General features: G+C 34.9%; 1 protein-coding gene across 10 annotated transcripts in view; it reads left to right on the plus strand.

Moving 5' to 3' along the window:
• The window catches only part of FUT8 (fucosyltransferase 8), a 187,485-nt gene that overhangs the window by 144,573 nt on the left and 28,087 nt on the right, over nt 1–14,825 (plus strand). For all 10 annotated transcript variants that reach the window (XM_055715404.1, XM_055715403.1, XM_055715408.1 and 7 more), the window contains one exon: nt 10,956–11,193. In XM_055715404.1, coding sequence (XP_055571379.1) covers nt 10,956–11,193 — 238 coding nt within the window. The remainder of the gene's footprint in view (nt 1–10,955; nt 11,194–14,825) is intronic.

Raw genomic sequence — 14,825 nt, forward strand, 5'->3', positions numbered from 1 at the left:
CTGGAATTCATGACAATCTTCTCTAGGCTTGACTAATTAAAATGTCTTAGACTTTTAATTTAATGGCTTTGCCTTTTACCAGTTCTTCCATGTTTCATGCAAGGTGCTAGTCCTGCTAAGATAACTAGAAACAACTTCTCTGTGTATTTGCCACTTCTTGCTCATTTTTTATAATCTGGATTTGATCTTTGTCCCTTACTCCATGACTACTTTGTTTCTTTGAAGGTTGTTAAAAGACCCAAAGAAACCCCAAAAACAAAACCCCAGAAAAATTACACTGTAGCAGGAAATTGGATAGGATGGTTTGATGCCTACGTATGTTTATGGATGCTCATTTACCTCCAGGTGTATACTATTGCCATCAGTCATATAAAAGATTCAAACCTGAAGGTGTGGTAATTCTCAGTGTGCCACATTACTCAAAGTTGGTTTGGAAACTTAGCCAACTCTTCAAAGATAGAAAATACTCTTTTTTTATGAGCAGTTACAGTCTTTGAGATGGGTCACTCATATATACAATTACTACCATCTCTGTTTTCCTTTTTATTATTATTCCTCTGTCTGAAAACAATGAAGGATCCACTCTTGCCTATATGCCTCTAAGCCAGACATAAGCTTTTGGAGCCCTTCTAAAGACTGAATTATCTCCGTGTTGAATCATAGTTGCAAGTAATCATGCAAAACTAGAATATGTCTGTGACTACACATTTGGAAGCCAAGTTGACTTATTTTCTAGTGTGGGTTTCAGGATGTTGAAGAGTACAGGGCTGACTGTGAGTATGCAATGTAAAGCAGTCCATGGTCTGAAATTAAACATATACACCTCTATTCCTAATGTAACTGTACTATCAAATCAACTAAAATAATAAAAAAATTAATAACCCGTGCCCCCCAATTCCATGCCAAAAAGAACCGTGTGGAACATATTTGTAATTTTTTGTTGTTGTTGTTGTTGTTGTGAAGAATAAAATTACTGTATATCTGGTACATGTTGAACAGTGACAGCTGCTTTATTTTGGGACAACTCCCTGGGAAATCATTTAGCTGAATGATTGTGAATAATGATGACTGCTACTTCATTTAGATAACATTACCATAAAATTGATTTAATGAGACTACATTTGGCTAGTTCCCTGTAGTTAGAGCAACACTTAAAAAGCTAGGACCTTTACATTTAACCAAAAGACCTTATTTTCAGAGATGTTCATTATGAAATGACTGAAGAGAATGTGTAAGAGAAGTCAGACAAGGCCTTCTGTAGTAGTATATGTTCTGGAAGTGGTAGAGTAAGTGATTATGAGGGCAGCAGTTTGTTTTCTTCCCCTTTTGTGCTTATTTTTGTTCTGTTTAATTTAGGAAGTTCGTGATTCAGCATACATTCTCCCAATAGCAGAATATTTTTGCCTCTAATTTTTTTAAAAAAAACCAAACCCATTTTGTTTAACTTTGAAGGTTAAAAATATGAGCAGGTGAGAAAGGTTACTAAGTACTTAACAACATCATGAATTATAATAGTTTGCCATATTCATACTATTTAGTTGGGATTGTATATGTATGCGAGGAAAAGAAAGTTGCTTACAGGACTTTATTCTGAGGTTTCTGGATTTTGCAGTATTTTTGGTGATTTAATATGTCACAATGATCTTTAAGACAAAACAATTTAAATTCTCTCTTCTTTTCTTCCCATCAAAATAAATAATATGTATTTCTAATAAAAGTACTCATACTAAAATAACAACAACAATTAAAGAAGCTCTGGGCATTCTGCATATATACAAATGACTTCACAACTGTCAGTCTTGAAAAGTGTAAACTTGTATCCTTCAATAATTTAAATCTAATGTATTATATCTTTTCCCAGTAATTCAGTGTCACTCATGAGGAACAAATTGTAGTGTGTTGTGGCAATTGTAGTGTATTGTTGGTGTTGAGAAATTCAAAATAATTTGAAACAAAGGCAAAAGTAAATTCCAGAGAGGAAAAAATCTCATAGAAAATTCTCCATCAGTATTTACTTTTTTTTTTTAGGGAGGAGGAAGACACTAGCTGAGGGACTTCAGCTATATGTCTGTATGGGCACTGTTTTGGGAGAAGAGATGATTTCTTTAATGAGCAGACTTTGCAGACTTTTTTCTATTTTCCTGTGGTAGACTCAGCATCCTCAGGTTTATTTGAAAGCTTTCTGGCTTTTAGTCCAAATACATAGAACCCTAATAAATCACTTAAGGAGAAAAATGTAATTAATGCTAGTTCCAATTTCTGAATAGAATTAAGTAGTAGACCTAGGAATAGTGTTGGACAAGGTGACCTTTAAAGGTCCCTTCCAACCCAAACTGTTCTATGATTCTATGAATAGCATACTTTAATAATCTCATCTTGTAATGATAAAAGCAAGATTAGATACTGGCAAGGCAAACGGTTGAAAAACACCATACCCTTAAGCTTAACTGAAGGGTTCCTGGCCACAAGTGCTACTTGCTTAGCTAGGTAGCATAGATCCAGTCAAGATTTATGGTTATGAATTCGTAATGTTGACACATTTGGCTATGTCTTATGATTGTCTTAAACTTGACAACTATGTCTATTAGTAATTTGATTAAACTTCAGTCATTTGACTTTCATACACTCATTCATTTAATTGTAAAAGAATCAGTGCCACTAGTGGTCAACAGAATTGAAAGGAGATAATGACAGTCATGTGGTTGTCTAAGGGGAAGTCACTGAACAGAACAATTAATAGATTCTGTCTCAGATCCAGGTTTACTGACAGACTAGTAATGCCTAAAAATGTAGCATCTAGCAGATGGTTATTGTTACCTTGTTACATTCTTTTCTACAGCACCATCAGTTTAACATTTTCTTAATGCAGTTTTTTCTGTTGAAATCAGTGGGGAAGGTGAAGGTGAGAAACTCCTAGTGCATCAACTGGAGAAGACTGAAGTTTGCACTTGCCTTTCTTTAGCCAGCAAAGAATCCATGTAGGAGGAATCCAACAGTTAAAAATAAATAGGAAACTTGTTTGATTAGTTTTAGTACTTCCAGAATTACTTGAATTGTCTTGGGAAATGATGTCATTTAAATAGTTAATTAAAAAATGAAACTGTCTTTAAGACACATTTTGTCAAGTAAGGTTACTGTAACTGGCCTACTTCAGGTTTGGATGTGTGGCTTGAACTGAAAATTTCTTACAAAGCCACAGGAGCTCAGTTCACTGGTTGGAGGGCTGTGCCCGGTTCTCCACCCTCCCGTGCAATCCAAAACCTACTTATTGAAAGATTTAGTTATACGTTTGATGGATTTGCAGGAATGTTTGTAATTTAATGTGCATTTTCTTTCTATTTTACTACTTATATTTTAATAGTTCTGAATTACCTACTGAAAGTCTTTGATTTTTTTTTTTTTTTGTAGTTGTGCATCACTGGTGTTTATTCATGTTTTTTGTGAACAGCTTCTTTCATTGTGTATTGAACCATCTTTACTGTTTGATAGTGTAAGCTCATCTGTATTTTGCAGTTCTTTTCCCATTTTTGCCAGGTTTCTGAATTAATTGCCCAGCACTGGAAGAGTGATTTGATTCCTTCCCAGTAATGCTAGAAAAGAAAATGTAGGCATATGAATGAATCTAAGCATTTAGAAATTTAATCTTTTGGGCAAAACAGATTTAAAAGTAGAATGAACTGAAGAGAAAATAGCAGACAACAAGCCAATTTTTCTGATTTTTTTGAAAAGGTTTAGAAAGGGACTGAATAGTTTCTATCACATGTTAAATGTAGAAATTATTTGATTTTTGAATATGTCAAGAAATGTCTTGGGTCATCTTCATTAAGTTACCTAGTAAATTCAGTATCTGAAAGTATGGTATTAGTGTAATAACCGCTGAATCAAGTGTGATTGCTGCTGATATCTATATTAGGTTTTCTCTAGAATTTCTATATAGTGGACTGAGGAGTGTAGTGTGGTTAGTCCGTCTGCATGCTGGGATGTTTTACTCATCTGTAAGTTGATAATAATAAGCTGAAGCTTGTGTATTGTAGGAGGGTAGGTGCAAGCTAGAGGAATTAACATTAGAGGCAAGTAAGTCTTCCTCTCTCAAATCAAATACATAATATTTCTGACTAGGGAAGGAAGACAATTATTTTTTTTGTTGATGGTTGGTTGTGTCATTCCCCACCCCCCCACAAGTATTGAGGGGAGCTGGTAAGAAAAGGAACCATTACAAGTGGCATCAAAAAAAAAGGGGGATAGAAAATGGTGTGAATTAGATGTATGACCACTAGAATGAGAAACACCTCTCATTGACACCATTCTCTCAAAAAATGGGATTTTCCACAGAATTCGGGTGGGACTGTCTCCTCCAGCACACTGTGTACCATTAAGGAATAAAATATTTATTGAAAATATAAAAAGTAACACCTTTGTTAGTAAGCATATGCTGAGAGTACATTTCTCTAAACTTTTTAAAATTTTGAGGTTGTTCTGCACCTGGGTTGGGGCAACCCCTGGTATTCATAAAGGCTGGGGGATGAAATGATTGAGAGCAGCCCTGCTGAGAAAGACTTGGGGGTACAGGTGGATGAAAAGCTGGATGTGAGCCAGCAATGTGTGCTCACAGTCCAGAAGGCCAACCGTATCCTGGGCTGCATCACAAGTAGCATGGCCAGCAGGTCAGGGGAGGTGATTCTGCCCCTCTGCTCTGCTCTGATGAGACCCCACCTTGGAGTACTGTATCCAACATAAAAAGGACATTGACCTGTTTGAGCAGGTCCAGAGGAGGGCCATGGAGATGGTCACAGGGCTGGAGCACCTCTCCTAGGAAGACAGGCTGAGGCAGTTGGGGTTGTTCATTCTGGAGAAGAGAAAGGGGCCCCAGGGAGACCCTACAGCAGCCTTCCAGTAGCTAAAAGGGCTGACAAGAAAGCTGGAGAGGGATGTTTTACAAGGGTGCATAGTGATAGGACAAGAGAGAATGGCTTTAAACAGAGAAAGGATAGGTTTAGGTTAGATAGAAGGAAGAAATTCTTCAATATGAGCATAATGAGGCACTGGCACAGGTTGCCCAGAGAAATTGTGCATGCCCATCCCTGGCAGCGTTCAAGACCAGGTTGGATGGGGCTTTGAGCAACCTGGTCTAGTGGAAGGTGTCCCTGTCTATGGTGTGGGGGCTGGAACTACATGATCTTTAAGGCCCCTTCTAACCCAAACCATTCTATGATTCTCTGTTATGATTCTATGAAATTTACAATCACCACGGTCATTTATCTTATAGTAAAAGTAAAATGTATGTTAAACAGCGGTTTACTTTTGCCATTGTCATGAGTTTTGATGGTTAACTGCACTCTTGAAAACGGTGGAAGATAGACATTTAGGCAGCACTTCTGACATCTTTCCCATCTGGTCCTATTGACTCTTGTAAACAGGCTAATGAATAGCCCTGAAGAAGAAGGTTCTTTGAGCACCAAGAGAAGTAGAAGATGGAGACCTGGAAATAGTTCTAAGACTATTTGTACTGTAGTCAAACAATGGCAGGGAATGTTCCTAGGCACTGGAACATAATATTCTATACTGTTAAGTTCTTAACTGTAAACAGTTCCTGGCATGGTTTTGACTCACATCAAGTAGCCTTCTCACAAACAATTCTTTGGTTGTGTTTGAGATTTAGCACAATACACTCTTCATCAATCTGCTGTGAGTGGCTACCCTGTTTTAAGAGGTTTAGCAAGTTTAATAGCATGGATGCAGTCATTTCTGTGCCAGCTAGAATAAGTCTTGGGCACATTTCATTTGCTACTAAAAATTTTGCCTATGTTTATATGTTTCAAATTATCATGTTTCTAACAATTTTGATTTTATTTGATTTTTGTTGCTATTGTTGTATGCTAGTAATCTGAATGTAAAAATACCACATGTAATTTTGAAGCCACACATTACATTAAGAAAGTACTGTGGTGTTTCATTATCTTTCAGTAGCTTATGGAGTTAGTGAAGTGTATTTTACTCAAGAGTCCTTAGTCACCCGATAGGAATAAGAAAGAAGAATGAACTCATGGTACCAATAATTTGCTAGAGAGCATTATACTTATTAACTCTTTTGTTTAATATGTAGAATTATGTGAACAGAGATATGGTCTGTTCTCATGATTCTTGCTGATGGTTCCATTTAAAATGTTGCTGCTTACAGGAGAAATAAACACCCACTTTTTAGTAATGGGTATTTCCCACTATAGCTATAATTTACCCTCAAAACTTTTTCCAGGTCTTCAGATCTTTTACAAAAAAGTCCTGATTTATTCTATTACTTCCCAGGATTTCAGTCTCTCTGTTGTTGTTGTTTTCTATTTAATTAGAGGTAGAAAATTAAGACCATAAAATCATTGCATTTCAAATGAATTATTTGAAATGTCTGTCTTTAATACCGCCAGTATTCTGTAAACTTTCTGCTAAACAGCTTGAGACTAACAGTTGCAGAATTTTATGCTATTAGCTATAACCTCAGTTGTGTTATCTTTGACTGGATATTAATATTGTAGTTTACAGTCATCTGCACCAAATTTTGAGTTATGTACATGGGGGAAGAGAGTCTTCAATGCACATACACATACACAGTTGATTAATACCATCAATTAACAAGATCTTGGAGTTACCACAGACAATTCTGTGAAAATATAATCTCAGTACTCAACAGTATTTAAACAGTAGGTCTGCCTCAAGGATAGACTGTGCGGTTCTAGTCCCTTACTGTCAGAAAGGCTATAATAAAACTAGAAAACTTGAAGAGGAAAGTAATGTGGATGATCAGATACATGAACTTGATACCTCTGAGAGTTAAAATTAGATGAAGATTTCATTCTGCTAGCAGAAATGAGAAGGGGATGTGATACACAGAGGTCTACAAAAATCTTGAGTGCCCTGGAGAACTTGAGTAGGGAATGACAGTCCTGTATTTTGAAGTATGCCTTCTTTAGAAGAGACAAGGCTCATACTGTGCTGCTTTTGCAGAGTGAAGTTGAAGGTTGAATTTCACAGGACATACATGTTTGGGGCAGTCAGTTATAATAGCACAGAATCTGCTTCAGTGTCATTAATCTTGTAAAGTTTTATAATGGCAGCATTCCTTTGGCGGACCATAGGTACTAAAAATAACTTCTGAATAATTTTTATTTAAAGGCTAGTGGTTCCTGTTTGGTTAAAATAGTTGTTAAATAGATGCAGGAGAACAATTTTGAATCTTAGGAAGATCAGGTCAGTTATTCAAAATCAGCCATTCCTTCAAACAGGCAAACCAACGAATGTTAATTAAATCCGAGGCTAACACTACTTACTATTTCTCTCATTGCTAATGCAGTTTTGTAGGTCTGCAATATAATAGGTGATTTGCCAGCTCTATTAGTAAAGGAGATGTCAACCAGACTTCTGTAACTCTGCTACAGTCATGTGGCCTGCATACCTCATTACAAAGGTTGTGGTGTACTACAGAAGAATGAGGGAGATACATCCCTTGAAGAGAAAACCTGGATGCACTACTTCCCTTGTAACCTAGGCAGGAGAGGTAATTTGTAGCCTAAAGGACTGTAAAACTTCTTAAGAGGAGGAGCTGGGATCTGCCAGTGCTTAGAATAGGAGGGAGTGGCATATTGCATTTATTTGAGACTTTAACTGTATCAATTTAGTGGAAACCCTGAATTTTGTGAGAGCAATGGTGTATGCCCATGGTACTAGTGATGAAAGATGATCAAATCAATTTTGCCTGTTATAAAAATCCACTGTTATTTTAGGTGACATGCAACATTCTCTTCCAGAAAAATACATGATTTTAACCATTTTACAGTTCTAAAAATTTGTTACTGTATTCGGTTGCAGTGTCCATAGAAGTAATTCTGAGAAAAATAAAAAGTGTAACCTCTGGCATGGCTTGATAATCTACAGTTCTGTATATTGAAGTATGTTTTGTGTGCTTCGTTGGGTGTTTTTTTTTTTTTTGTGGGTTTTTGTTAAGTTTTTTAGTGCAGTTTTATGGCTGTTACATTACAGGGCTTGACAATCCTGGAGGTCCCTTCCATCCCTCTCTTCATTATGTAGACAACTCAGTTGTGTGTGTGGTGAGCAGTGCAGTTAAGGATGAGAACAGAGTGCACTGCTCATTCAAATCAGAGATTTATAATGCTTTTCTGTGACTTTGTGCCAGGAGGAAAAATCTTGGCAGTCTTCACTGGATTTGAAATTGGCTGTTATTATCCTTTATCAACTCAATACCTTTATGGGTTGCTTTGGTTGGCAATTTTGGCTTATGAGCACACAAGCTATTATGATACATGCAATGTGATTGTAATTTGCATTCCTTCTCAACAGTTATTAATTCTACCTTTTTTCAGGAAATGCCAGTTGAAACTGCAGTACATCTAAGTATCTCCACTTTTTTTTTTTAAGTTCTAAAGAAATGATTTAAGCTCAAATACTGCATTGTCTTAAAATTTCAGTATAGAAATCTGAAAAAAACACAGTCATAAAGAAATTAGCTTAACTAGCTTTCTATTCAAGTCACAAACTAATATTAATATATATACTTTCTAGTTAAGTCTCCAAGTAGTTAGAACCCAAGTGAGTGCATTATATTAGCATTAGTAAGCAGTCATGGTATCAAGTTATGTTTCTTTATGTGATTCCTACTTGATTTCCATAATATTAATAAGCTATTATATGAAACTGCATTTGCATGTAAGAATGTTAGAAGGGCACACCTTACCTAAGTTTACACAACTTCAGATATGGCGTCAACTAAATGCTTTCAGTTTGAAGAGGACACAGGCATTTAAAGGTAATAGAAAGTGTAGACAACATTATTAGTATTTTCTAAACATTCTCATAGATTACCCCTTCCAAAATAGTTACAAAAAGATTAGTTTCTGTGACAGTTTTTGCTATGTGGAAAAAAATGGGAAGACAGTCTTAATAAAATGCTTTATGTTTCTGTTGACATCTCTAATGTATCTGTTGTCCCTGTTTATGTGCTTTCTTTAAAAAAAAAATCTTGATTTTAAATGTCTCAACAAAATTATATTGCAAAATCATTAATTAATTTTATAAATAAATAAAATTCTAAGTCAATTGATACCTTGTGACAGGCTTGTATGTCCTGCTTTTTGGTAAATACAGTTTGCTAATGGTTTACTTTTGTCCATGATAGTTCTTTTTCAATCTGGTTATAGTATGTTACACAAAGGTATTAAAACTCTCCTGAGATAGTCTATATAATGCATGAATTATTTTTAAGTAGCAGTTAAAACATCTAGATACATCTTTCAAAAACACATAAACACAAAGTACAAATTTTCAACTTCTGCAACTGAATACTTCTGTCTGCCTCTGACAGTTCTCTAAATGACAGAAAGAAGCTTCTTATATTTTTTTATTAGACCATATTTCAGTTGTAAAATTAGCAACATAACAATAGACACCATTTTCTGGGTTTTGAGCTGAAGTATTTTCTGCACAGGAACAGTTAACAGCTGAAAATGACTACTTGCACCTGCTATTATTGCACTTCATTGAGTGGTGGAAATATGTCTGTAGATTTAGGGAGGAGATATTTTTTCATGGAATTCTTGCTTTGTGGACTTGCACACAATACTAGAAAACCCTTTTTCTCTCCTAAAAGACTATGGGAAGTAGATTCGTTATAGTCTCAAAGATACCTGTTAGGTTTAGTCTCAAGTTACTCATCGGATGTTGTGATAGCAAGAGTACTGCTATCTGAGCAACAAAAATTAGGAACAGAAATTTTGATTTATTGCTTTTCATAGCTAATTATGCTTTGAATCATTTTTTTTTCCTTAAAATGAAAAAAAACCCCAAATGTTGAAGTAACACATTATAGGGTTTGTTTTCTCTCTTTTTTTTTTTTTTCCAGATCTGAACTATTTTCCCCTCTTTTACACACCTGAATGAACAAATTACTAATTTTTTTAAAGTATTTTACGAATCAGACTATTCAGATGGAGAGATCTCAGTTCTCTGGATGGTGGTTGTTGGTTTTTGGAAAAACCTGATTTGTTGCAAATTTATGAAAAAAAAACATTTAAAGTTGCTTAGATGTAAGAGAAACAATTTTTGTTGACACTCAAATATCAGTAGTCTTGCAGCCGAACTGAAAACTGACTTTTCATCCTTGAGATTTTATAGAAAACCTTTTTGGAATGCAGAAGTATGTCTAGAGGCATGCAGGTATGAATGTGTACAGCAAAGTACTGTATTTTACAGAAAGAAGAACTTCTGTAGATTCTGTGGTTGTGTTGTCCACATACATTAAAATGTTTATTAATTTGTACTTCTAAACATAACATTCACATCATGTAGACATTTACCTCCTTTGTTGTTTCTTGGATTGTGGAAGTGTTGTATATTATTCTATTGAGAGTGCATCCAGATTAAAATACTGTCTTTTTATCAGTCTGCTCAGTTATCTGTTCCATATTCTGTATTTGGTATGTGGTCAGTTAGTCTGGGAAGCAGTCCATTAATAAGCGTTAGCTTTATTCTGTATCTAGTAGACAGGTGGAAATTTTCTTTTGTTGAGTGACATGCATGCTCATTGAAAGAGAACTAACAAACTTGGAAAAATGCCAAAGGAAAAAGCATTGCAGCACTGAAAATCATGTTGATGAAATGTGAACCTTGAGTCCAAATGTTAGGTTATTCTGACAGATTTACAAATGAGAATGTAATTTAAAATCTTGAAGGTACTCTATTTTCTGTTAGGATAGTGAAGTATGTTCAATAACTGTTCATGTTCACAGTGAAGAATTCACATAAAATTTTCATGGAGCTGAAGCTTACTCATCCATTTTAATATGAGATGTATTATAGCAGGATGGCTGGTGTGATTTATGACAGTTTTTCAGAAAAAGTATGCCTTCGTGTATATCTTCTCTTCAGCTTCACTTTTTCATCCATACTTACAGAACCCAAAGGATTGCAGCAAAGCTAAGAAACTTGTGTGTAATATTAACAAAGGCTGTGGCTATGGCTGTCAACTTCATCATGTAGTCTACTGCTTCATGATTGCTTATGGCACTCAGAGAACGCTTATTTTAGAGTCTCAGAATTGGCGCTATGCTACTGGTGGCTGGGAGACTGTATTTAGGCCTGTAAGCGAGACATGTACTGACAGATCAGGCACCACCACTGGACACTGGTCAGGTAAGATTTAATAATTCAAATATCTTCTCCCTGTTTTTTTCAGCTTCATTTACAAACTATTTTGATACCTCTTTTTTAATGTTCTGTACTGTGTAATAACTATTGACTGCAATTGTATATGCAAGTCTCTTCTAAATTTTATTTTTGCATTGTATTGAAAACCTATTATTGTTATTAAGATATCTCTGTTTTGGAAGAGACTTTTAAAATATAAAAATTCTGTATTTCAGATTTAAATCATAATCCTTCAGCAGTCTGCCACTGTGTTATGTGCCAGATATGAATTCAATTTTTATGGGAACAAAGTATTAAATACAGACTGTTGTTGGTAAACTTTAAAACAATAAAGCATGTTTCAAATACAAAGCAAAAGAAATACAAAGAAAATGGTATCAAATAGTCATTCACATACCAACAAAATAATGAAATTGAAATAGTTTTTAATGTAAACTTAACTGACTTGAAATTCAGGGTGTAAAAACAGTGGTGATGTTAAATACCTTTTTATTTGTAGATCAGTAAGTTGGTCCATTCTTAAACTAGGCTGAACAATTTTGCTACAATGCTTAGGTGGACATTCATGTTTGGAGGATCAGATAGCTTCGTCTCAAAGTAAATAAGTGTTCATTTTAATGGAATTCTCATGGTCGGCGTGTTGAAAAGTTGTGAACATCTGCATGTTTTTATATTTTTTTCTCTATATTTTAAAGAGTTTTCAGGTATTGGTCAAACTGAGTAGGTATACAGCTCAACTGGAGATGCCTGGCAGTATGCTGACATTTTGCTTTCAATTTATAATAAATACTATGAGTAATGTTTTAAAATTAAATTTCTGCACAGGTAATTCTTATGTGAACAATTGTCAGCTTTTTAAAACATAGATTTTGTTGATTCTTCCTCTGGTTTTAGATATACTTATTTTTTCTAAATCTGTAAGTGGGATTACAGTGGGCATTTATAAACGTTACAATGACTGCAGGGAAGACACAGTTAATCAAAAATTATACAACTGCCTGTTCTTACCCAAGATCAGATGAATTTAGTGAGAAGTGAGATGTCTTCATTGATAAAAGGAGATTCTTGGAAAAAAGCATAATTAAACAATTGGGTTACAGACAGATGGAATGTTAATTTTAATAATATCTTTTATTATTGACAGTTATAGTCCATGTAAGTATTGCGTGAATAGGTAAGCTAACAATGGGTAGAGAATGGGCTAAGCTATGGACAAGGCAAGTAAGGGGTAAGCTGTGTCAAAGAGAAATTCCTTCAAAGGGTTGGGTTTTCCTGTTTTGATAACAACTATGAATCTTCATATGTGCAAGTGAATCTTACGTCTTCCTATGTGGTTGATAGTCAGAACATATCAGAATCTCCAGTCTTTTCAGTAGGATACTGCATACCTGGTGCATGTGGAATCTTCAAGAGTTTCACTGTTAATGTGTTAGAAATCACGAATTAACTTTTCCAGATTTACAAAATCCAATTTACAGATTGGTGTGTAAGCGTACTTGTGTGTTTACGCATTGAAACAACATCTGCGCATTGAAGTAATGTCTGTTCCTCAAAGTTTCAAGATGCTGCAGAACTTTTCTTCGAAAATTCTAGAAGTTTTTGTGAATGAGAATATTTTCCAAAAATTAAATTTTAGAAGTGGTTGAATGTTTTCTAAGAATAAGTAGAAATGGAAAACTGATATTTGAAACTCCAGCTGAAGTTTTATTCATGTTTGGCAAAATTAGCAATTGAAACTGCCATCTGGTCATGGTTCTGGGCAGACTGCTCTATGTGATCCCAGAATTTAGTTGCAGGCAGTTCTGTGTGTCTTGCATTTAGCATAATAAGCTGTAAACCACTGTTCTGGAGCACTTATGCACACATGCCTTAAAGACTATATATTTTCATGAAAATCTGTTAAAGTAGAACATGATTTCCTGCAATATGGGCTGTTGCTGATAAACGTACAAACAATGTTTGCTTTTAGCTCTCTACAGTTTTGTTTTGTTTTGAGATTAGTTTCTAGATGAGAATGAATGGTTTGAAGGCTGAACTCATGCAATATCTTGATCAACTTTTTAAAAAAATTAACTAATGCCACTAATTTGCATTTTGATATTCTAGAGATATAAGATATTCAGCTATGAAAGACAGTGTCTATGGTAAGCCTACTGGGTAGCCACACACACTGTAAACGTGTTAAATTCCGGTCTTCTGCAGTGGACTGATCACTGAAGGCGGCTACTGACAGTTGATTGCTTTTACTAGCTTCAATGTGGCTTCAGTAGGAGTCTTCACTGGATACTTAATTGCCAGTAAATCTGAAAGACACTCTATCTTGTCAAAGATTTGTATGTGCTTTTTATGTCTTTATAAATTTATACAGATTTTGTTTTTTTTTAATTTTGTTTTTATTCCCTGTACCTTTACAGGGACAAATTAAGAAGAGTTTGTGTGCAAACCCACACCTTTAATTTTTTTTTCTACCGTTTCTGAAATCTGTCTTCTTTTTAATTATATTGCATCTGTTTGACAATTATTTTAGTTGTATGAGCAACATAAAGTTTCGAGGTTTCTGAAGTCTATCTTCAGCAAAATAATTGAGATAATAGTAATCTCTTCTACAAAAGATTGAGGCTTACGTGAGCTGAGAATATATATTATTGGTCCAGTCCTTTCCTAACTAGGCATAAAAGCTAAGCTTGTCTGTTTCAAAAGAAATTAGCATATTTTAAGAATTCGGGAAGTAGGGTGAATTTTAATAAGCAAGCTGACATTAGTCTGATAGCAAAAGATTAGTAAGGCATGTTCTCATCTGTGCAGAGAATTAGGGGTCATCTCATCCCTTGTCATCTCTGGCAGGAGTTGTTCTTTTTGTTTGACATGGTATTCCTACAAGTCAAGTTCAGTTTTTCTAGCTTAAATATGTTAAAAGACTGAGAAATCTGTTTCAGGTTTTGGCAAATACAGGAGTTATTTTACACTGTGGCGTAATTTTTCCTCTTCCTTTCACTTGCTTTCATACTGTCATTCTAAAGGGAAAAAAATCTTAAGAGATGGTTGTATGCCTGTTCTTTTTCAATTTTAAAGTCGTTCCTTGCCTGTAACTGTAACTTACTCATAGTTCATTTTTCCTTTATATCTGTGGCCAAACTATTTATGTAATTTAGGTAGGAAGTGTTATAAGAAGCATGTGTGACTCCCTAGTAATAAGAACCAAAGTTCAGAGAACTTGTGAAGACATGTTTATCATTAAATTTTTGATTAATTTTCTTTAAAATAGCTATATTGAGCATGAATATTTTTAATTGGCAGTTCATAATATTCTGTTATCATTGCAACATGCTGAAACAGGTTAGACCATTTTTTTTGTCATTTTTTACTAGCCGATTTATGGTAACGTTGTGTTATTCCCCACAATACATTGAAGGAGGGCTAGAAAATAACTAGATAAAAAAGTGGGACCATATGATAAATGTGAAAAGAAAACAGATTAATAGAAATCACAGATTAGTATATGGTTAGAAGTCATATCTGCATTACATGATGGGAGAATGAAGGGATATGGAGGTAAAGAAGCCACGTACATGTTTTAAATAACAGCATGTGCTCCTTTCCATGAAGGCTGCAAACCA

Source organism: Falco cherrug, chromosome 7 (assembly GCF_023634085.1).
Source record: "Falco cherrug isolate bFalChe1 chromosome 7, bFalChe1.pri, whole genome shotgun sequence".
NCBI lineage: Eukaryota > Metazoa > Chordata > Aves > Falconiformes > Falconidae > Falco > Falco cherrug.